General features: G+C 47.0%; 2 protein-coding genes across 4 annotated transcripts in view; both read left to right on the top strand.

Annotated features, from left to right (window-relative positions):
* LOC119401469 (heterogeneous nuclear ribonucleoprotein U-like protein 1) overlaps positions 1-12297 on the top strand; it is a 30779-nt gene extending 18482 nt beyond the window's left edge. For 2 of the 3 annotated variants that reach the window (XM_037668301.2, XM_037668304.2), the window contains exons 14-18: positions 330-557; positions 2938-3030; positions 3980-4290; positions 8888-8945; positions 10176-12297. In XM_037668301.2, coding sequence (XP_037524229.1) covers positions 330-557; positions 2938-3030; positions 3980-4290; positions 8888-8945; positions 10176-10528 — 1043 coding nt within the window. In that variant the 3' untranslated portion in view covers positions 10529-12297. Of the gene's footprint in view, positions 1-329; positions 558-2937; positions 3031-3979; positions 4291-8887; positions 8946-10055 lie in introns of all 3 variants that reach the window. The other variant, XM_037668303.2, reaches the window with a different exon arrangement.
* Positions 12298-13357: 1060 nt separating this feature from the next.
* Positions 13358-23869, top strand: part of LOC119401468 (small subunit processome component 20 homolog) — a 113071-nt gene continuing 102559 nt past the window's right edge. The window contains exons 1-11 of the mRNA XM_037668299.2: positions 13358-13474; positions 13988-14138; positions 15007-15068; positions 15947-16017; positions 16138-16326; positions 16993-17077; positions 19631-19690; positions 19775-19852; positions 21390-21536; positions 22091-22252; positions 23040-23180. Of these exons, the coding sequence (XP_037524227.1) occupies positions 13430-13474; positions 13988-14138; positions 15007-15068; positions 15947-16017; positions 16138-16326; positions 16993-17077; positions 19631-19690; positions 19775-19852; positions 21390-21536; positions 22091-22252; positions 23040-23180 (1191 nt within the window). The 5' untranslated portion in view covers positions 13358-13429. The remainder of the gene's footprint in view (positions 13475-13987; positions 14139-15006; positions 15069-15946; positions 16018-16137; positions 16327-16992; positions 17078-19630; positions 19691-19774; positions 19853-21389; positions 21537-22090; positions 22253-23039; positions 23181-23869) is intronic.

The following is a 23869-nucleotide window of genomic DNA, read 5'->3' as shown; positions in this document are numbered from 1 at the left end:
TCATCTGTCTGAAGGCGTTGGCACATTCTTTATAGGTGCCAACAAACTTGTGTGTTGATTCGGTTGCAGCAAAGGGTCGAGGGTGTGCACTTAGTACTTGAAGTGCTAGGTTTAGCAAGCGGTTAGCTCATACTTGCAAGCTTGAGCATGTTAGTTGTGGCGGTAGGGTTGCCGCGGGATGTTTGCGTGCACCTTTTGCAATCGCATGAGGGCGGAGGCTGCATTCTAGGTTATAAGTCTGGAATACGAGGTGTAGTTGACGTTGTTGCTGATGCGTACGTTAACGACGATCTCCCGTTCCTCGCTTCTGTGTGTTGCCATGCGTGCAGCGAACTTCGTGATGCCCGAGCAAGGGAGCCTGTTTGATGAGGTGATCTTCACGGAGCTCCCACGCGAGGAGGCTGAGCCCCTTGTGAAGAAGTACAACGAAGAAGGCCGGGCGGCGTGCGGACCCCCGCAGCAGCGCTTCCGGCAGGGTGGCGGCTTCGACAACAACCACCGTGGCGGTGGCTTCGGCGGCGGTGGTGATCGCGGCGGATTCAGGCCAGGCTTTCGTGGTTAGTCATGCTTTTTTGTTTTTTTAATGTGTAAGCATTCTTTGACAATGTCTCTAGAGATAAATGTGTCTAGGCATTTATTATGTAAGTGTGTACCAGTATGACAGTAAATCAAAATGACCGACACAAAAAGAAAGTAGGCCATTACAGTTACTGCAAGACATTTGATGGCCTACTGTTATCTACTTGCATACTGCAGCACTAGCTGACCAAAGTTGGCTGTTCTCATGTTTGCTACTTATGGCCAATGTTGGCTGATGTGTAAATGACCGCCATTGTTGGCTGGTATTGGCTGATGATGGCTAGTGTCTGCTTGTGTTGGCTCAGTGACTGGTACGTTTTGTTATTGTTGCTGTATGTTGGTGAAAAGATGGAATATTGAATATAGAGACAATTCCTGCATAGGGTGTCTGCTTTATTTTTTTAAAAAGAGGGCCTGCTGAATGAGGGCCTTGTGGGAGGTGCTGATGTCAATGTTGGTTGTTGCATTCCTTGCCCTGTGTTTACGTGCCTGGAGTATGATGGCAAATCAGGATCAGTGGCAATTGGTTTTACAGAAATTTGCAGGATGAAGAAACTCAAGTTCACAGGCAAAACTGATTTCCTGGAATTATGGCACTACTAAAACTGGTCGATAAGTCCAAACTGATTTCCTAAAAATATGCCAGTAGAAAACTGGACGTAGGACCAAACCAATTTCCCGGAATTATGACACTACTAAACCTGGCCGTTAGGCCCAGTCGATTTCCTGGAATTTCCTGTGCCAAAACTTGTCTTAAAGGGACACTAAAGGCAAATAACAATTTGTGTCAGAGTGAAAGCCCAATGTATGACAACTTCTAAAACGGCAATATTATCAACAGCAGTGCCCTACTTACCGAGAAATTAAGCTAAATGTATCACATGATGAGCGCCACGAGTGGGACATTTTCGAAGTGATCCCGATGACGTAGGGAAGTCGGCCTACAATAAATCACTAGTAATCAAACTAGCAGCAGTAAAAAAAGAACATTCCGAGCATCAAAAGACGTAATAAAATGCTGTTTGTTCGTTTCCGCTGGATTCATGGAAAACAAAACCTCCGTGGCGTTGCCATGGGGACGGCGCGCGTGGTTCAAAGGTTCCGTTTTCGCCGAACTGTGCCTCACCCGTCTCAGTGGTAGTTTCGGGATCGCGTACTGCCGTGCGTGTTTTGCGCGCTCGTGAAAGTCGCTCTGACAGAAAGTTCGACAAAATGCCGCATGCGTGTGATATTGCCGGATGCCCGAATGGTGCACGACGCCAGTGCTACAGCAAGGACACCGGTGTGTCTTTTCACTGAGTGCCGCGGAATGAACCCTTACGCTCGAAGTGGCTTAGTGTCATGCCATTGCGCCAGTGTACTAAACAGTCAAAACCTCTGCGTGTGTGCTCGCTACGCTTTCGTACTGAGGATTACGAGACCAACCGCAACTTGGTGACGGCTTTGAATGTGCCCATCCGAGCAAGTCTTTGCCGCAGCGCCGTTGTTGCTACTGTGGGTCCCGCTACTTCCGCTCGGCTGCTACTAGTGTCGGCGGCCGCGCAGTAAAAGCGGGCAACGTTGGGCACGGCAGCAGTGACGTATGAGAGTCGGATTTTCAGACGGGAGATTTGAAGCGGGCTAACGCGATGCGGACCACTAAAAACGTGATTTTATTTCAAAATAAGCACTTCCTTGGCACAAAAGCAGCGCTACGAGGTTTGTGGACCGCTATTTCAACAATCAACGTCGACTTAATATTTGCCTTTAGTGTCCCTTTAAGTACAAAGCTATTTACTGGACCTGTATGCCTGTACCAAAACTGGCCATAAGGCCAAAGCAATAGCCAAGAACTAGGCCTTAGCAGAAACTGGTCATAAGGTCGAGCTGATTTCCTGGAGATATGTCATTACCAAACCTGGCCAAGGCAATTTACAGTGCCTGTACAGAAACTGGCAATAAGGCCAACATGATTTTCTCGAATTATGTTATTACCGATTTCCTGAAATTTTGAGAGTACCTATACTGGCCATGAGGCCGAACCAATTTCCCGGCATCCTACAGGTACCAAAACTGCCTTTATGGTCTAACAGATTTCCTGAAATTGTGCCAGTGCCAATGCTGGCCATGTGGCTGAACCGGTTTCCTAAAATTACGCTGGTGCCAATATTGGCCATGAGGCTGGACCAATTCTATTAGTCACCACACCAGAGGTACAATGGCGATCGTGTCCTGGTGGACACAACTGCGATTGTACCACCGATTTGAGGACTTATAGAGGCAAGAATTGGGTGTCTAAGGGATTACACTGCTGCAGATGGCTGGCGGCTCTACTGTAAAGTGTGCCGTTGCAAGCCAGCCTGTAACTTGTCTCCGCAGGTGGGTTTGACCGACGGAGACCGTTCCCACGAGGTGGAGGACCGCCTGGCGGTCCCGGCTTTCGTGGAGGACCACCACCACCCGGCCGGGGAGGTGAGTTGAACACAGCCTGCTCTCGCTTCCTGTACCTGTTTTTTTAAGAGTGCTGGACCCTGTAAGTAAGGGTACGGCCACAAAAATGCACGTCATGCCACGTGCTGTACTGCGGCATTGATGCGTGCGCATCAGAAACTGCAGATTTCGGAACTTTCGCGGCATGTTGTGCGAAATGCGTCTAGACCCAATTCTGCTGCTAATGACACGTGCCGCGTGGTGAATGAGCAGTTGGGAGTGACGAAGGTGACGTCGAGAAGCCGTGGCGATTGAGATGCCGTCTCTCCGCGCCGAGTTTTCAATCGAAACATCCCGCAGTGCAGCAAGAGCGTGACTTGCAAACAGAAGACAATGGTCACTCTCGATGTTGCTCGTGCATTCCTAGAGGGCGCAAGATCTCTTTGTGCTGCCGCACGGTGAGACGCTCGCCAAGGTAGTCTTCGTGGGAAGGTGCCGATGTGTGTTTTTTGCCACTAGCATAGACTAATATTAATATTTATGTTGTCAACTATGTGGGAACTTTTGCTTGGTGTGCCATAGACTCTATGTAAGAAACAAAAAATTTTTCATGGACGTCACCTCGATACCGTAGCTGAAACGGTATGTGTCTTAGCGATGGCATCTATCGTATTTGCTCGAATCTAGGCCGGCCCCGATTCTAAGACGAACCCCGAAATTCACAAGACTAGAAAAAAAAACCTTAGTCATTGTACTCGTATCTAAGTCGACCCCCCCCCCCCACTTTTGCACATCGTTTTTTTTTTTTCGAAAAAAAAAAACATCGGCTTAAATTCTTCTTTTTCTTTTGTCTGTTAGTCACCTGTACCATTGTTGTTCTGCTGCAGTACATTTGTGTGACATTAGAAGTTCTCCACCAAGACTTGCCTTTATAGACCTACGCTCATTCTTTAATCATTTTGGCAATGTTTCTTTGGTTTGTTTCCTGCAGGCTATGGTGGACCACCCCCTCCATATCGTGGTGGGGGAGGCTTCCGAGGAGGTGGCGGCGGCGGCTTCCGGGGCGGGCCCCCCGGTGGGCCCCCCATGGGCAACCGAGGCGGCCCTCCGCCACCACCACCAGGACCCCCGATGCGCGGGGGCGTAGACATGAGGAGGGGCGGTCCTCCACCCCCGAGGGGGGGAGGAGGAGGTGGAGGGTGGGGCGGGCCCCCGCCACCACGAGGCTACGGGGGTGGCGGCCGAGCCGGACCCCCACCGCCTCATGCAGCACCGCAAGGCCCCATGCCACCCCAGCAACAGGTGAGCACGAACTGTGAAGAGCCCAGTGGCCCCTGGAAACAGTTTGGTGGTGCAGGGTTGCGAAACTTAGGTTTACAGCTATTGTAAGCCTAAGATCACGAATCTCCAACTGTCCCCACTGACTGCCCTTCCAAGCAAACTTAGCTTGCCCAGTGCGACAAGGCAGTAAGATGAGCGCTCTCTCCAGCTGTGACATCTGTGTGGCTAGTGCATAGGTGTCTCCACTCACACTGACTTGCAGGTACAGTACAAGCTCGTTAATTTGAACTTGCAGTTAATTAGAACTGACACCCTTGTCCCGGCACAGCCCTGTGTATCTCTATGGACGAAAACTTTCTATAATTCACTCGTCAGTATCGACAACGGTTAATTCGAACTGGGAGCCCCTGGTTTTCATTGCTCCTCGCTGAAGTCTGCCCAGAGAGATTACAGTGTGTTGCAAAACCAAACCAAATGCACTGTAGATGCAAAACAACGCAACAGCAGCATTGCTCAGCAGATGAGAATTCAGAAGTTGCACTGGAGCTCTTGGGCAAGCTGTAAGCGATGCTCATAATCGATACAGAAGAAATGCAACCAAGTGCAAATTGCTGATTACCTTTAATTTTGATTGCATTAACTCCGCCATGTAAATAAATGTATTTTGAAGCACAAATAGCATCTTATATTTCAACATTAGGGCTCACTGCTTACATGAATGCATGTCGGTGCTTGTTTCTCGCTTATCACTGAAAGATCAGTTAATTCTAGAGCTGTGCGAATAGCAAAATTTTGGGTGCGAAGCGAATTCGAATATTGAAGTGTGAGTGCGAATCGAATCGAATATTTTTTTAATATTTCTCGAATATTTCTAGAATATTTTTCGAATACTTCGAAGTGAAATTGCAGAGAAAAAAGTTAGAGAGGATTTCTAAGCATATTCTTATGAGATAGCAACATGAAAGTGTTTCATTTTGCTAGGTTGATGAAGTGCTGGCAGGGTGGTGTTTCATAGTTGTCTTATCAAGAATGAGGCAATGTAGAGGCCGAATTCTATTTATGTACGTGATTTGGTGCAACCAAAGTGTTGCCGACAACACTTTACACATGATAGGCAAAGATTCCATTTCCTCAACCTCTCCTCCTCTTTCAACTTCTGTGGAAGCCCAACTGATGTGGCGGACAAGGGTGTGCTCCCTTCGTCCGGAGTTCCAAATCTGCCTCGTAGACGTCGATATATAAGAACTAGGGGTGTGCGAATATTCGAAAGTTTCGAATATTCGTCGAATATTATATTCGAAATATTCGTATTCGATTCGAAAATCGTGTATTCGAAAAGTTTCGAAAGGCAGGCGCCTTTACAGAGGTGATATAGCAACCCCACATCCCCCCAACCTTAAATCAAAACCATATCCCGGAAAACTTAAAAAAAACGAACTGCTACACAAGCTCTACGAAAGAACAAGTGGCGTAAACGTCCCTACAGAATGTCCGTGCACCGCGACACAGCCGCTGGTCGACACCGCTGCGCTGGCTTGACCTCAGTCCCGGAACCGCAAAGGTAACGTCGCCGTTGGCGCGAGAGAACGTCGCTCGCACCGACACGTCTTCTGGTTGCGGGCAGCACTCAACGAGGGCACTGATTTGAAGGCAGCTACGCAGGTCACGGGATGTCGGCCATCGCTGAAGACGATGTGCAGCACACAGCCATCCGCGGGTTACAACTGCCACTGTGTACACTCTCGAAAGAACGGTGCAGTCCGGCTGGCAATGACATCGGTGGTGACTGAGACGACAAATGCAATGAACGGTTGCTTTTCTTAGTTTAATCGTGTGCGCAAGCTAAAAATGAGGGAAGCTGAGTGCAACAACTCGACGCCATGATCCAGCGGGTTGTGTCTCACGTGCAACAGGCAGCTAAGCAGAGCCTTAGGCCTAACGGCTCGCTCGACACAACCGGCATCCAAAAACAAGCACTCGCACAGGCGCAGAGGAGGCAGCCGCGAGGAGACATCAGCTCTGTGAGGTGGCCCTAAGCGCTCGCTGCACACAGCAGCTTACCGAGCGATCGGCGTCCACCGTCCCGGACGATGTCACGACGCCCCGGCGTCGAGCCGCAATGCAAGCAGCAACGACACCCGTGGCCCCTGGCCACCCGGCTACACAAGCCGCGACTCCCAGAGTCAAAGAGACAGAAGAAAACTATTTACAGAAAAACTCGGACCACCTACGAGGCTTCTGTACTCACTCGCTTCGGGCTTGCCTACCATCCACGTTCTCTGTGCTTTGCTCTCCCAGGATGCGGACCATGTGACTCTCGTACCGACACTCAACGACCTTCTTAAAATAAAAATGAACCGCCTGCGAACACATAAAACTTAGCGTGCCGACAAGTTTGAACACGCCACAGCAACCGATCTCATCGCGCTCTCCAAAAAGCACGCCGCCGACGCTAGCGATGAAAATCCCCCCTTAGGCTTACTTTAGCCGGCTACACAAATGTTGCCCCGAACCGCGAAAACCGTCGTCCGATGTTCCAAGAGCCCCCCGTTGGGAAGCCAGTGTGGGGTCTGAGCGATATAACCGCCGCCGCCCTCGGAACACACGGAGACAGTTCACACGGTCGGGCAACAAAACGCGTGTAGGTTTATTAAACACTTCTTTAAAACATATATGGCGAGCTCGCTGGCCGAATTAGTAAACACGTAACACGCTAAGACTTACGCGCTGACAGTGAATATAACGCACACTCGAGACCATGTAAGACATACAATACAATATAACATAAGACATACAATAAGACATACAATAACACAATATAATACAATACAAATGCAAAGGCGGCGCCGCAGATGTACGACTCACCACGAGGGCCCGAGGGAAGCGAGCCGCGGTACCGACCCCCATGGACCCATGGCCGTCGTCCATCCGCGCGCGCTGCCACACCCCAAAAGAGAGATTCACTGCTGTATAGCACCCCCACAGTTCGTATCGCTAAAAACGTTGCCGAGAGGAGCGATAAACATCGTAAGTACACGGAGGCACGATATCTGCCTGCGACGAGCGCCCCAATACGTATGATTTATTGCTGGTGCATTTCCGACGTGCAGCGCTGTTGGCGATCATGTAACCGTGCATTTTCAATATTATGCGGCCGTAACGTGCCGCACTACCACTCGTTCACTATGCGGGACCACTTCTGAAAAAAGACAGTGACCCACGTGACTGGTGGCGGACTGTAGGCACCTGGAGATACCTCAGTCTGGCAAAGCTTTGCCCCATGTAACTCCCTATACCAGCCACTTCTGTTCCAAGCGAGCGTGCCTTTTCAGTGGCAGGGGGGGGGGTGTCTCTGTTACAAGGGAGCGCCTGCTGCCTGATCATGTGCAGCAACTCATATTTCTTCATGATAACATGTAGTCATTACTTTCATTGTGCCGTGATATTCGCTTGTGTTGTGATGTACATTGTGCTAGCCTGGACATTGTGTTTTGGAGATAGCAGTGTGTGTTGCCAGTCAGGCTGTTAATGTTTTTTTTCTTCAAATAGCTACATGTTTAATAAAATATTGTTACTGTGGAGGCTTTTTTCCTTTGATATTGATTCGATATTCGAAGGTGGATATTCGTATTCGATTCGTATTAGAAAAATTTGATATTCGCACACACCTAATAAGAACATCTGAAATTTTGGATGCTAAGAAGCTTCGGCGTCCGATTTTTTGGACTTCCTGCCTAAATTACAGGCCAAAAACAGCATTGAGCCCCCAACTCTGCACATATCTCCATGTTGGAACCAGCGCTTTCTTGAGTTAGTACATTTGCGACTGTAGCAGAGCTTGAAAGGCAGCTTTGCCGCAATACCGAGGTGTGATGAGGTGAAGCATATTGGAAATCTAGGGACCACTTCCAATCGGACGTTGACTGTGTCTTGGCTATGTTCGACCACAACTGAGCGACCACAACTATGTTCGACCACAACTGTTCGGCCACAACTGAGTTAATTCTGTTTGCTGTTAGAGCTCCATGAACTTGCTTTACGAAATCACCTGCCACAAACATGTAGCGCATAATTTGCGATAACGAGTCCAGAGGTGGCTTTTTTTGGGTTCCGCATGCCAGTTCGAAATCTGCTTAATGCGAACAATTTTATAGTCCCCTTCGAGTTCGAATTAACGAGCTTTCATTGTAATCTGTGGTGTTGTGAGATAACCATTTGCTTCATGTGTGCTTTCTTCTCGCTTGTGACTAACGTTGGCACTACTATAGTTGTAAGTTTCATAAACACTTCAGATATAGGCTGTCGCACTGGTTTGTGTTTTTTTTTGTGCCTGAAGCAGGGTACGGCAGTCCGCACTTTTGGTTGCGAACAGACTTTCTGTTCCAGATACCTATGCTTCGATGATGTGGTTGATAACGAATAGTATATTGCACTACCCTTTGAGATTTGCTGTGCCGAGGTTTTGCCGTCGTCATTTGCTAAGGTCGACTGAAGTCCCTATTGTACTCTCTGTGCTAGATGTTGCCTCCAGGAAAGGAATTTCATGCCGGAAAACACTGGCTTACGTAGCCAGCTGGACATAGGGCTAAAACGCTGCTTTCTTTTTTCTTTTCCCCAGTCCTACGGTGGATACGGTGGCGGCTACAATCAACAGTACCCATCATATGGCCAGCAAGGTATGGATGTGATTCCTCCCCCTTGGTGGGGTTTCTGGGTGCATGAGGCATGTTGGCAATGTTGCATGCATTTTGCTAGTTGCTTGCTTGGCGAGAGGGCCATAACTTGCTGATAAGGAATGTCCTTGTATAACCTTTCTTTTCAAAGCGGAGACCCGATGGCACAGGCATTTGGACTAAGCTGCAACGGCCTTTGCGGCCTAGCTGCGCAGCACTACTGGGTGAATACACCGTAAATGACTCGCTTATTCCTTTTTCGTAGCCAGGCAATGCCGTAACTGAGGCATTACCCTAGCGTGAGTCTTAAACGTGAGCCTAGAGTAGTTGTCGACACGCTCAAGACGCATGCTGTCTGCCCTGCTCCCAAGAGTACTCGAGGCAAGTTTTTACGTAAACTGATTTGCTACCTTAATCCGTTTCGCGTGCTATCTAATGCTCATACACCCCTCATCCTGCTGCGCTAAAATATCAAAATTCCCAGAGTATACAAATCCTGCAAGAACGTTGCAAACGCGATTAAATACGAGTTCCATAAAAAAGAAAAAGGCTCGTGACACTTGTCGTGTTGCGCATGCTTGAGACCGTTTTCCCGCAGCGGTCGTCCGACCCGTCACAGCACGGGTTTTTGTCGGGAGAAAGTGTTTCCTTACAAATCCCTGCTCAATAACGCGGGACATTGACTACGGCAGCATCCGGTTATCAGCGAGAAAACTGTGTCAATGTCCTGTCTTCTTCGAAGGGAGGATGGACGGGAGGCACGTTCTACCGACGGAAACTGCCGACGCGTCAATAGCGAGCTTTAGTACTGCATACGTAGCCTCTGTAACGGCGTTGCATGTGTTACTGCGCTGTGTTACGCATAGTGCGCACGCACTGTACGCGTAACGTGGCATTCTTGCGTATGCAACGCCGTTACGGGCACTATGTGTGTAGTTTGCTAATGACTGGACGGGCTGGATGACTGCCGTGTGCGGATCGGTCCTTTCTTGTCGCACGTTCTTCGCACGACGCCTGGTCTCTGAGAGTCCGTAGAGAGAGAGAATGGCTTGGTTGCTGCCACATGGGATACGGCCACACGTGGGCGGTGTTGTTTGTGTGTGCCACACGCAGGCTGGCCCCTGCCGCCACAGCCCCGACGTCAGCCGTGGTGAATGCGCTGGTTCTCCTCCCCCCCTGTCTTCCCGACTCTGCCCCCTTCAGCGCGAGTGCTTTTCGGGGTTACCTGCGCAGGCTACGGGCAGCCGCCGGCTCCGCAACCGCAGCCACAGCCGCAGCCGCAGCCACCCTACGGGGGCCAGCAGGTGCCACCCGCCGGGGCCTACGGGCAGCCGGCCGTCGTCCCCCCGGCCGCCGCGGCGTCGTACGGCCAAGCCGCGCCCCAGCAGCAGGCGCCGGCCGCGGCCTACGGACAGGCCGCCCAGTACCAGCAGTACCAGCAGCAGTGGAATCAGTACTACCAAACCCAGCAGCAGCAGCAGCAGCAACAGCAGCAGCAGTGGAACCAGTACTACCAACAGCAGCAGACGTACGCGGCCGGCGGCGGCTACGCGCCCATGCAGCAGATTCCGCCCGCGCGAAAGTAGTGGATGCCACCGGTTACGCCTACCCCTCCTGGCTACCCCTCCCCCCTTCTGCGACCCGTTCGCAAAAGAAGCAGCCCCCTCCCCTTTCATACTCCTTTCTCAACCGCGGACACCGTTCTGTGGTGAGAGGCAAACACCACTGCCACCACTGGTCTTGGAGGGAGGGGCTGTGCAACGGGGGCACCGAAGCGAAGGGGGTAACAACACCGCTTCAGTCAAGTTTCTTTGTCATTGTTGCGTGGGGCTGTTGTATCGCCGGTGGCTCTGGTTCCACTGTACCTGCCGCTTCATTCGTTGACGCTGTTTATCACTTGGGAAGGACTGTTGGGGGCGAGAGCAACAAAGAAACTGAGGCGGCGGCGGCAGCTCTGTGGAATTGCAGGGCCGGGTGCCGTTCTAATTTGTTGTTGTGTATTTGGAAATCTGGTATTCATACCTATCTTTGTTGTTGTCATTGTTATTTTTTTTTCCGCTGGGTCTGATCAAAGGTGTGCAAAGCTAAAGGGCGTGGTTTGTATGCTGAAGGTCTGCGGCTTGGCTGCGGCATCCAGCGTGTATCTGTTGGCGCGCGCAAAAAGTTTCTTTCTTTGATTGCAGAGAGAGTGATAGTTTAGGGGAATGGGGCTCGTACTTGAGGAGAGCTCAGCTCCTGAAGGGCGCAATTCTTTTTGTAGGCAGGTTTTCTTTTCTAGGTTTTCCTCGAGTGCCGTGCGTTAGCAAGAAGATGGCATGCTTTCCTAGTGGTTGTGCAGACTTGTTGGTCGGGTACCTTAAAGATAGTTTTTCATTGTTCATCGCGCAAGCAAAATTTTAAAACTCATTTCTTATCTCGTCTTGACTGGGAAGGAAGAAACTTCTGTTGTTTTGTAGTCGTGTTCAGCGAAACTGACCTGTGTGTCGTAATCAAGAATGGTGGCCATAGAATAAGCAATGATTGTCACACTCAGTGTGTTGGACAAATGAATACTGGTTCCAGCGATGCTTGGCGAGTGTTTTGATTGTTTCGTGTCTAAGGTAGTGTTTGTTCTTTTCCCCTGGTACACAGTTTAGCATGTGTTTAGTGAGGATGTTGCATTCCTCTGATTGAGGAGCTTGTTTTTGTCTACACTGAAATCGTGCTTAGCTTGTTTTGATTGGGAGCACCTTTTGCTGCCTTATTATCATTATTTTTTTTAATCGTCTTTTTCATTCTGTATGTTTTCATATGCATTTTTTCTTTTTTATTCATTTATCTTTTGCTGGTACATAGAGTCGTGTATTTGTCATTTTCGGTAAACATACACCAAGGATGGAATCTTCATGGTTTTTAAATTTTTTTTTCGCTCATCGACGTCAGCCACCAGTCCTGGCACCCCATCTGCCATAACGTACACCTCATTGAAATTCATGCGCCCATTTAGCTAAAAGTGCACCGTTAGATTGGCAATGTCATCAAGTACAAGATTGGCCTGTAGTTGATCTGCATGGCCTCTCGAATGCCGCGACTGTTACGCAGCCTTGCTTCTTCATCGACTGTCCCATTAAAGCTTTGAGTGGACCCTGGTTTTTGTTTTGGTCATACATTCTGTGCGACTCTTTAGAGGTAGCGGAGGACGGGGAGATTGGGAGGGGGGTGGCATTTGGGGCGGCTACCAATGATGGTGTATCAACTTGTACATTCTGAAGAACTTGACTATATCTCGAGCAGTTTTGATCATGCCTCACACCCCTATTTGTACATCAACATCTCTAAATAAAAAGAGTGTAATAAAAGGATGCATTTCGGTATAAACTGTTGTGTGGTATTTTGTTTCATTGTCTCTCTCACTCTTCTCTCGGAAGTGCGAGAAATTGACTCCAGTCTCTGTACAGTATTCTGTACTGCCTAATTCCACCATCTTGTCAAATTCACCATCTCAGTTAACTCTGATTGGACCAGAAAGCTGCTACTGTGCCTCTTATTGGCTTAAAGTGCCACCACTAGGGAATTTGACAGTATTGCGGAATATGACACTGCACAGAATTGCACCCCTGGTCTGGGTGGCGACTGTAGCCTGTGTGCTGGTGAAGCAGTTGAAATGGCTGGAATTATGCTTTCCCAGATTAATCTGTGGAGCGGACTGCGAAACTTGTGCTCTTCGAAAGATCACTTGTAATTTTACTCCGGAGAGGTGAAGCACCTACATTGGAAGTCGAATCTTCATTGCAGACAGGTAAGAGCAGAGTGCTATGATTTAAATCCCAAAACGACGATATAATTGAGGGACGCCGTAGCTGAGGGCTTCGGAAATTTTACTTTATGGTGTTTAATGTGCACCTAAATCAAAGTACGTGGGCTTCAAGCACTTTGCCTCCGTCGAAATGCGGCCTCTATGGGCGGGATGAGAACAGAGTGCTGCCATTGCTTTTTCTGGTAGTTGATGCCTGTCGATACTGATTTGCAGTTGCGATTTTGTGGTGACTTGCATCTTGGACTAGTACACTACTTGGACGAAGGCATGCATGCACACAGAAAAGTGCAACTTTCTAGACAGTTTCGTATAAACAGTATGGCGGCGCACGTTCTTTAGAAAAGGCTTTTCTCATGCTAAATTGTTTGTTTCAATAAACAACCGTTGTTGTAAAAGTTGGACGACATCGCTAACATTCTCCGCAAAAACAGTGGCGACCATAACGGGTTTTCTTTTGCCGCAATACTAATTTGGCGCTTGTCCTGCGCAAAAGTATTAAAGCTGTCGCTGGTACGCGAGTTTTGGAGTCGGGACACCACCCAACGTGAAAAACAAAACAGCAGGCTCGCTCTGTCATTCAAAAGCCCATCGCGCATGCATCATACAAGCGGACACCGCAACATGGCGACTTCCATGCCATTCACACGTGCATTGTAGACAAGCGGCGTTATTTTGCTCCGCAGCGGCAGGTATGAAGAACAAACCGCTAAAACACAAGGCGGACAACACTTTCAGGGTAAGTGAATCGTGTGTTCTTACTTCACAAGCCAGGTGATACAGTTCCGCGTACATTTACCGGTAACCTATGACCCGCGCGCTCGGATGTATTTTGATCAATGCCTTTGCAGAGAGTGTCGGCGCGTCTTCGGTGCGTGATAATCGTCAATCGTACACTTATAAACCGGAACGTCTAACTTACAAGTAGCACACTTCGCAAAATGCGCAGCGTCGCATTTCTGCGACGCTGTGGTTGGCGTCCTTGGTGCCAGCACCGTGACTGACACATCGTCAACAGATTTGAAGACACCTCGGCTCAAACGACGCTGTGACTAATGTTATTGTTAGCATAGAAAAGTCAAAGTGGCATGACCTTATGACACACCTCAATACGTTGAAAAATCCTTGGAGCGAACGTTTCGAGAAATCGAGGTGTTAACTTCGTATCAAGACGCAACAGCGTGACTCGAACGCACAACATAGCCTCATCTAGAGTCATCTCTGTGGTTTCGTCGCGTTTTCTGTCTTTCAGTTCCAGTCGTTCTCGGAGCGGCTGTCGAACATCAACATCGATGTCATCCACCGCGTGGGCCCCCACAGGCGACTGACGCCGTTTGAGAGCGAAACGTTCGTCGAAGAAGCTCTAACCAAGTGGTCCGAACTGAACTGCACCGACGACTTTGGTGAGAACATTTCGGAATCGGAACGACAGAACAGTCGGCACACTGACCCGCCACGGTGGTCTAGTGGTTATGGTGCTCGACTGCTGACCCGAAGATCGCGGGATCGAATTCCTGCGGCCAGGCGAAATGTTGGAGGCTCCTGTACTTAAATTTAGGGGCAGGTTGAAGAGAACCAGATGGTCATAATTTCCGGAGCCCTCCACTGCGGCATGATTCATAATTATATCGTGGTTTTGGGATGTTAAGCCCCAGCAATTATTAAGCCGAGACAGTTTGTACAGTTTCAGCATAGAAGAAAGCTAAACACGCCTAAAAAAAGTCTGCCTGTGTGCCTTACTTTTTCAAAGTCAGTGGTAAGGTAGGAGATCCTGTACTTGAAAACTTAATCGGGACGTCCTGTGCAAGATGATGATACTGGTTTGAACATAGCTGCAATGACGACACATGAAGTTAGCTACTATAAAATCCTGTAAAATCTTACACATACAAATCACCACTGTGCAACGTATAGCTATGGATAAATCGATGGAAATCGAGTACTTTATAAATACAATGTTCAATAACCAAAAAAGATTAGCTCTAAAATGCAGGAAACGCAGTTGAATACACTTTACAACCGAAAAAAGATTTGTGTTTACACTATCGCATTGGAATGTGGAGTTGGCATCACCTTGTTTGTCTCACAAATCACCTACAAGAGCACTTTGGTGAAGCTGACTACTGCTGCTGGCAAATCATTTTTCTACGTGGGACGTATTCTAATGTGTTCAACTGTATGCAGCACAACATTTGAAGCCATGATCGGAAATTATTTTAGCCTCATTGATAAAACAATGTTACTGTACTGATACCTTTTTTTCTTTTTCAGACAAACTCAGGCATGACATTGGTTCGGAGATTCACACCTTGCCTCAAATTGTGCTTCGCAAGGTCAGTTTGCTTTGCAGCCGCTTTCTTAAAGGGATATTAGAGAGAAAACTGATTAGTAAATTACTCTTTCCCAGTACCAATGTCCCTGTTTGTTTTCGCACAAGTACTACAATGAATTCGTTCCAACTAGGCCGGCTAGCAGTTTTGCTTCAGACCAAAATAAACACGAGATGACACTTTGTAAGCGAGAAAATGCGGGTGGTGACGGCGCCTTGAAGTTCCTGCGCCAATCGCTGTGACGTCATAGATTTTGATGACGTCTACTAGGACCCACGTTGTCCCTAATCAGTAAAGAATGAAGTACATTATCCTCTCAGGGGGCCAGAGACTTACCATACCAAGTTTCAGGAAATTTCGTTGGGCCAATGTCACCGAAGTATGAAAAATGCACGTGAAGTCACACTCTGAGATTTCGGTGCGAAATTTAAAAATGAGACTTTGACTTTCTCCTCGGTTATTAAAGCTATGATGGTGAAATTAACGACATTATAGTTTTCAGAGTAAAATTTATCAATCTAAACCGATTCATTTGCTTTCGTGTCCCTTTTATGTGGTAAGAATGTAGCTGTTGCAGTGGTGGTTGTGCACGTCATTAGTGACATCTGTAGATGGTGCCACCAGCTGCTGCGCAAGTGTATTTCTTTAACATTACTGACATAAACTATTGCCAGTTTGTAGATTGGCCTCAATATTATGGCCTTCAGGTGTGATCTTGCATTACGGTTGAGCGGACTGCCATGAAGCCTTATTTAAAGGCAGAATTTGTGACATTTTGTGAATTCCTTGCGTGCTGTGCGTACTATATTTCACGCACTTGCTTTGCTTTGGAATCTGATTAACAGCCCTTGCACTTGTTATTTTTTTCTTTACTTCGACAGGATGCACTACTGGACATCATCAAAACACAGTTGGGCAACCTTGAGAACAAGGCCCTAGATGCAGTTCTGGAGTGAGCATGAGAAATTTTCTAAATGCAGTCGCATTCGTCAACAATCTATCACAATTTGAAAACTTTGTCAAAGACTGTAAAGCAAGTTGCTAAATGTCAACCATGACTCATTGTTTCCAGCATCACAGTTGCCCTGGCCAGAGACCTCCAGTACGACTTCTACCCGAGCTTCCCGGACGTGTTCCGACTTGTCTGTGCTCACCTCGACACCCATGACCCCGAACTGCTGGAACGAATCTTCGTCTGCCTCTCCTACCTCTTCAAGTTTCTCTGGCGGTATATGGTCAAGGACATCGACCTCATATTCAAGTGAGCTATGTCATAGTACTTTACTCTCCGATGCAATTGCATTAAATGAGAGACCTTTGTTCAGTAATGTGCATCGTTGTGCATGTCTAGCCACGATTGTGTTGCTGTTGCACTACTTGATGATTCGAAGTCTCCTAATTTGAATTGAATGAACTAACTGCACAGCTCGATTTGTCAAAGTTGTGTGTATTTCAATTGGAAAAAAAATCGCATGAATTTGAATCCTTAAGAACTACTGAACAGTCATTTCGAACAAAAATGCGCACTATGCTGTACCGTGAATGTGCTGCACATATGTCAAAGAAGTTAAATGTGTGGTGAAATTGTTCCATGTGTGCTGTGGTGTTTCTAAAGCATGCCTAGAATGGCCTTAAAAGTTTAATTAGCTATTGACCTAATTACCTGTTTGAACCTTGTATGGATGTAAATAACTAGGGATAGCATTCACAAGGTGACTGGATGCCATAATGCTGTCTCATTAAGTTTGTTAAAGTGTACCACGAGGACCCACACATTTCAAAAACTTACGTGTCACTGGCTTTTAGCGACTGCTTGCTTTTTTAGCAGTTTGTATGCAACAGTTGCGTTACTAATTTCACAATTTTTTGTCTTGTATACCCTTGCTGCGATTCCGTACAAACTTTCTCCACCTAACGTGCATTTCAGATTGTATGTTCCACTTCTCGGGCCACAGCAGAAGAAGTATGTTCGGGACTTTGCTGCCGAGAGCTTCGCGTTCCTCATCCGCAAGGCAAGTGTTTTGCATGCTGGCTACAGTTCTTGTCTTACGAAGTTGCCGTAATGTTTCAGGCATTGACCTTCCACGTCTAACTTCTCTGTCATTGTAAGCATAGTTTGCACCTACGTTTTGACTACAAGCCCAAGTCCTACCTTTGGGAAGAGAAAGAAAACAACTTGGAGGACACTTAAGCTTTGCCTTTGAGAGTGGAAACTGATACAAACCACGATATAACGAATTATCGGTTATAACGAAGTAAATGAAGAATAGTCTTGTCATATGTACAGTGTTGCAAATATATGTTTATAATGAATTTTAGGATACACTCAAACCTCGTTATAACGAACACAGATATAACAAATTGTCGGCTATAACGAAGTAAATGAAGAATAGTCTTGTAATAGCTACAGCACGGCCACCTGGATCGGGGCGCGCGGCGGTGTTGCTCCGGCCGTCCCATTCGGCGCGCGCCCCTTTGAAAAAATGTAATTGAGGTAGTGCAGCCGCGCGCCGCGACGCGGCGCTCTCCTCCCACCCCTTTGTGGATGATGCCGCGCTGGCCGCGCCGTAGACAGCCGCAGATGTGTTGGAAAAATGCACACTGGACATCGTGCACGTGGTAACTGGAATCAAGGTACGCTGTTATGTATTGTTAATCTGGCTTTACACAGTGAGTGTTGTTCTCTGTAGCATATTACGGTCGAGGTAGAGCCAAGCAGCGTTCTTAGGAGACTTCATGTGGCGCTGCGCGTTCATATGCCATGACCACGGCCGTTACATAAGTGCCACGACACATGTATTGTGCCGAGTACGTGATTTGCCGTGCTTCTCATTCTTTGTTTTGGCGCTCGTTTCTCCCACGGCCGCCTGGACCGGCGCGCGCCATGCTTCTTTCTAAAGGAAATACATTTCGTCGTCGTCGGCACTGCATAACTATCTTCTGCGGTCGAGCGCTGTCTTAAGAGCATCACGTTGCTGGAAAACTAAATTGCGGTAATGATAATGCTGTAGTCGTTTTCACCTTGCCGATGATAGGCAACATTTTGTTGTGGGCACGTCTCTTTGCATTCTGAAGTTTCCACGATACGACATTGATGTGAATGAGACGTTCTTATTTAAGCGCAGGCCGCATGTAGGCGAATTTGAACGCGAAAGCGATGAGTGACGCTTGTCGCCTGCGAATTAGCTAAGGGTCGGTCGCGCAATGGCCACTTTCTCTCGTTTTGGTATCGCTTGTCGTTTTAACGCGACAGCATGAAAGAGCCCGTTTCGCAGTAATTCCGGTGTCGGCGGCGGTGTGTGTGTGCACGTTTGTGTGCGTGTGTGTATGCGCGCAGATATCGCTGTCGCATTTAACTCTTAAAGGTGAAGCTTAAGGGTCTCCCAATTTCCACCTCCATTATTGCTGCATGCAGTTTGCCCTTTAAGATTCGAACTAATCTACCGGTTCGTTGGCTGAGCGGCTGCTGATAAGGCTTTCTGCGACTAGGATCGACTAGCATATAGGTTTTCATATGCTTTTTCACATTGTCATACCACGTTGACTTCAGGCAAGTAATTTGTTTTTTAGTCTGCGTTGGGATTCCATGTGTAATTTACCGTGTTTTTCAGAAACGTGCTGTACTGCTGCGTGCCTAACTGTATGTCAACACCAACAAACCTTACGTTGCCTCGACGCCAAAGTGGCATTCCTTCTAGCTGGTAAAGCTGGCGCACTCAAGGCCGCAGCATCCTAAGGGAAATCCGCCAACCTCCTTTAATTAGCGGAACCAACCTTCGGATCGTTTCCCCTATTCTGGAAGCACTCAGAAAAAAAAGGAGTTTTTAATAAATCTCGTGCTTTCCTTCGCATGTATACTTTTTTACTGATATGCTGCACTTAAGAATACCAAAACAATTTTCTTGATAAGTGACTCACGGGTGTTTTCGCTTCGGTCACCATCATCACGACAAGAACTGGCGCGCACACACACACACAAAAATAAAGAATATAGCGATAGCCGCCATCCATCCTTTTATGTGCTTTTTTGAGGGTGGGGGAAGTGCTATGGTAACCCACGGTTACTCTACAGCGATATCTTCAAGGCGTCGCAAACCTTCCCGCATAGAGCGCAAAGGAATGGAGGGGTAGTAGGAGCGCGCCGCGGTGCGGTGAAAGGAGCGGTAACGCCGCTTTCTGCAATTACGCCTCCTCCGTCCGAATGGGACGGCCGGAGCAACACCGCCGCGCGCCCCGATTCAGGTGGCCGTGGCTACAGTATTACAAATAAACGTTTATAACGAATTTTCGCATATAACGAAGTTATTTTCGTGGCAGATGCGACTTTGTTATAATGAGGTTTGAGTGTATAAGGAACTTACTTTCGTGTCAGATGTGATTGTGTTATAATGAGGTTTGAGTGTAGAGTTATTTTGCCCTGTTTGCATTGCCTTCTCATTCGCTTGCAGCAAGTGTAATTACGTATGACGGCACATTAAGGCTTTCTGTGAATGCCTCCGCTATTTCCGCTTTCTTGTATCTGTTGCTTCACTAACGTGATTTTTCGCACTGACGTATTCGTTCAGGTGTCAGACAAAGAGAGGCTTGTGGACATGTTGCTGACTTACCTCGAAGCTAACCCACAGGTGAGAGTCATGCAACATTGACCTGTTGTCATCATTTTGCGATGCTCAGTTTTACATCTGGCATTTCCTGCATATCCCTTCCAGAGCACCGATGGCATTGGTCGACTGCTGTTTGAGGCCGTCAAGGGAGTCAAAGGGCAGACACACAGTTGTATGGGGACGGTATGTATTGGCGAGGGCTGATCACTTACAAAATACTGCCATGTGTTCTTATTTCTTTATTTCAGTGTGATCGAGTTTCACCCACAAAAACTTACCACCGCTCGGCGCAGCCCACGCTGGGATGTTTAGTAAACATTTCGATTGTTTCAGACCATTCTGATAAGACTGCGCGTGCAGCATGAATATTTGAGTTTTTTCTGGAGCTAACGATAGCACTGGAATTTTTTATCATTCATGTATAAAAGATGACGCATTCCGCCGATGATCAGATTATTTGACAGTCGACGACTGTACTCGCTGTTATCGTCTTGGGAGTGTTACTTGTTTGTAGAGTGAGTATGACTTCATTTTCTGGACACAAGCTTGCCCAGTATGAGTTCCCACTGCCACCTTACTCTGCCGTCACAACCATGTGACAATACTGTAGGCATCTTCAGGTCTGTAAAGGAGAGGGCTCATGAGATGCAGTAAAACCCCCTTGTACCTTAATCATTGATACGTTTTTTTTTTTATGTATAACATTTCTGACATCCGGTCCCAGCAGAGAATCTAGTGACATCTATGTATTAGAATCCCTTTTGCACACATTCCTGCAACGTTCCAGTCTGATACGTTTCAAACTGTCGGCATGCTGGAAGTACTGAGGAGGTGTACATCAATGAGTTTGGCGATGTCGGCTGCCATAAGGCCATCCAAGCGCTCGAAAAGGATCTTGTTCTGGCAGAGGCACGAAAGAAACGCCAGACTTCCAACAAAGACTTTTTTAAGCCTTAAGCTGAAAAATTATTCTGAGGCAGCGCTGTGTGCAATGCATTTCTATATTTATCAGCAATTTTTTTTTCTAATTTTAACCGCACGTTCACATTACACATTTCCCTATTGCTGAGTTTTTTTTTTTTTCTGGTGTCGTGAAGAACATGTCAGAGGATTTCTACTGCACAAAGTACCTCAGGTTTGGAGACGACAAAACATATCCAAGCGCAGCGTAACCATAGCACCAAAAAGAAATGTAAACAGCAAAAAATGTCATCAGCTCCACATTCAAAGATTTCAATTTGGGCATACTTAGGCTCGATAAATATGTTCCAAACAAAATAAGGGTTACAGTAACAACACTATGAACGACATCCCACAGTTAGTAACCGCAAGCCTTGCTTATGTTCAATGTCACGGACAGCATTTTGTGAAAAAGTAGAAGGTGTGCTAATTCTAAAATATGGTAGATGTGATTTTAAGGGCAGTAGTATTTTAAACACAATGCTGTTAATTGTTGCTTGTTTCCGCTGGCTTTGATGGCTGAGGCATTTCAGAGGGGGCGGGGGGGGGGGTTGTAAAATGCAAGAACATCCATGTACTTAGATGTAGGCACATATTAAAACCCCAGGCTATCAAAAGCTCATGCTAAATGAATATTTCAATAAAGGAACGGGTGGAAGGTGGTTTAGTTCTGGAACACTTCTGTAGTTGATGCTCGAGACTTAACGGCACTACTACCAATATTTTGAACACAGTGGACTCGTCTTTTGTTTCTTGCCAGGTGTTGCCTTTGGCACTGAAGCGTCTCGATGGCTCGGCATGTAGTGCAGCAATCGCATGTCAAGCCCTCAGGCAAACATTTGTTGCCCTGGCGGACCACCTCGCGAGCCACGCCGAAAACTCGTCTGCGGTCTGGAACTGTCTCAAGGTTGGTGGACCTTGCTCTTTCAGGAATGTTTGAATATTGAAAACTGTTATGTAACGAACCAAATATGTATTTTTATTCTGTCCTACATGTATATTTATTTAGCTGAACCTTATTGCTTTCTCTAACCTTGAATAAGAGTTGCGAAGCTTTGAATTGAAACATTCTATTTGTTATTCCAGTAAGTGTGTATAATTTCTGCATAATTTTATGGAGTAAATGAGGATTCCATATTAATTTTATGAATCTTCCATAACATATGGAATTATTTAACATATGTTATATATTATTATAGCATATGCAATTATATGAAACATTGCAATCGGCAGGGAGGGGGGGCTTATGCATTGGGTTTTGATAGTGTTTGCTCTTGGGGGGTGGGGCAGGTGAAAATTTAGTAGCCCCTGTGCCCCCCCCGCTGACGCCGCCCCTGGGGACAGGCAGGCCAATACATATTGATTTGGCCGCTTGCTTTGGTGCTGCTCTAATTGGTATCAAGGATCGATAGACTGAATGAGCTCCGGGGAAGAATTTCTTTATGCTCTGTTTTGTTGCAGGAGGCTGCATTGGAAGTTGTTGGAAAGTATAAATCCAGCAAGGAATCCAACATAGAATCCGACAAGGTTCTGGCACTTCTGGAAAACCTGGCCACGTTGGTGAAGATCTGGGTCTTGTTCAAGAGGGGTCTCTTGGTGCGAAACAACGATGCAGTCTACGAGGTACATATTTGGTGCCTGGCTAATTGTGCTTCATTAGGCATTCTTTATTGCCTGCTTTCTGTGACAGCTTAGTTGTGACAGAGCTGCTTAAGATGTGAGTGCAAAAAAAGAAAGCACTTGTACGTGCGAGGCTGTTAGCCACAGCCATTCTGTTGAAAGCAGTGCAATATAAATACAAGAGCTATTGCCTTTATTTTTTGTTCACGGTCTTTTAGAATGTATTATTTGAATAAATTTGTGCATGGATTCTGTAGAAAGCGTTTCATTGGTATTTAGGATGCCATTTATTGAAAATTCAGTGTAAAATATAGGTCTTCAAAAGGGTGGTATTTCAGGCTAGTTGATTGTTGACGATCATCAAAATGGCACATAAACAGTGTACTAACACAACAGGGGCCTATGTCACGTCTTATGTGTCTGTCATTTATGTGCTGTTTTGATGATCAAAGTTGAGGCGTTTTGACCTGCGTGTGCAATTTCTCCCATCTGTAATTTATTGCTGTGTAGTTCTCCTGTATTAATTCCACTCCTGCTAGGGCCATATTGGCCTGCAGTATTATGAAATCAATAAATAAATAAAATCTTTAGGTCTAACCAGGTCACTGAAATGGCAGTCCCTCACTTGCACCTTTACATCAACACAGTTAGTCAAAACTTTCGATCCCAAGTCTATGATTCCTGATTAGTAGTCAAGAATGATGTTGGTTTAGGCCAGTTGAGCTTGTTTTTCTAACCAGTATATTGTTGCTTCACTGACTTGCGCGTTTATTGATTAATGCACTTGCAGATTCTTGATTTGCTCCTTGAGCTTGGTGAGGCGTCGCCAACACTGACGGCGACGCTCCTGGAATGCGTAGCTTCGTTGGTAAAGAATGGCAGCAGCACCGTGAGCCAATCCTCTGGTCTTGTCAGCAGACTTGTTCAAAAGGTGAGCTCCAGGGCAAGGGCCTCTCCCATATTTCGCCAATTAACCAGCTCGTGTGCTCGCTGCAACCACGTTATACCCGCAAACTTCTTAATCTTGTCTCCCCCTCGCGTGTTTGCCTTCTCTTCGAATCCAGACTGTTACTCGTAATGACCAGGGATTATCTTGCCTACACACTACATGCCATGCCCATGCCCATTACTTCTTGATTTAAACTAAGATAACACCCGCTTGTTCCTTGACCCACACTGCTCTCCTCTATCATTTTTCTTTCCATGGCTCACTGCGTCGTCATCAATTTAGGTTGAACACTTTTCGTAAGCCTCCAGGCCTCTGCCCCGCAGGTAAGTACCGGTAAGATGCAGCTGTTATATACTCCTCTCTCACATGAAAGAAAGGAAAACTCACACATTCTCAAATATCTTCTTGTGATGAGAGAAGCTGTGTTACAGATTTGAGTGTTTACAGTGAAGGTGTTTTGGAGGATTTGCACAGTGGATTTTGCATGGCGGCATGGTTTATAGCGAGGAGGCACAGATACACTGTACAAAGTGAAGCTAGTGCGCTAGAACCTGCATAGCATGTAAAGAAACTGCTTTGAGCAAATATTTCGTTGGATTTTGACCATGTCAAGCCGTGCACCTAAGACTTCCGGTGCAAGTTACAACTTTCTTATGCAGCTTTACTGTCCT

The sequence above is a fragment of the Rhipicephalus sanguineus genome, chromosome 8, assembly GCF_013339695.2.
Source record: "Rhipicephalus sanguineus isolate Rsan-2018 chromosome 8, BIME_Rsan_1.4, whole genome shotgun sequence".
Taxonomy (NCBI): domain Eukaryota; kingdom Metazoa; phylum Arthropoda; class Arachnida; order Ixodida; family Ixodidae; genus Rhipicephalus; species Rhipicephalus sanguineus.
This window is presented reverse-complemented; position numbering and strand designations above follow the sequence as displayed.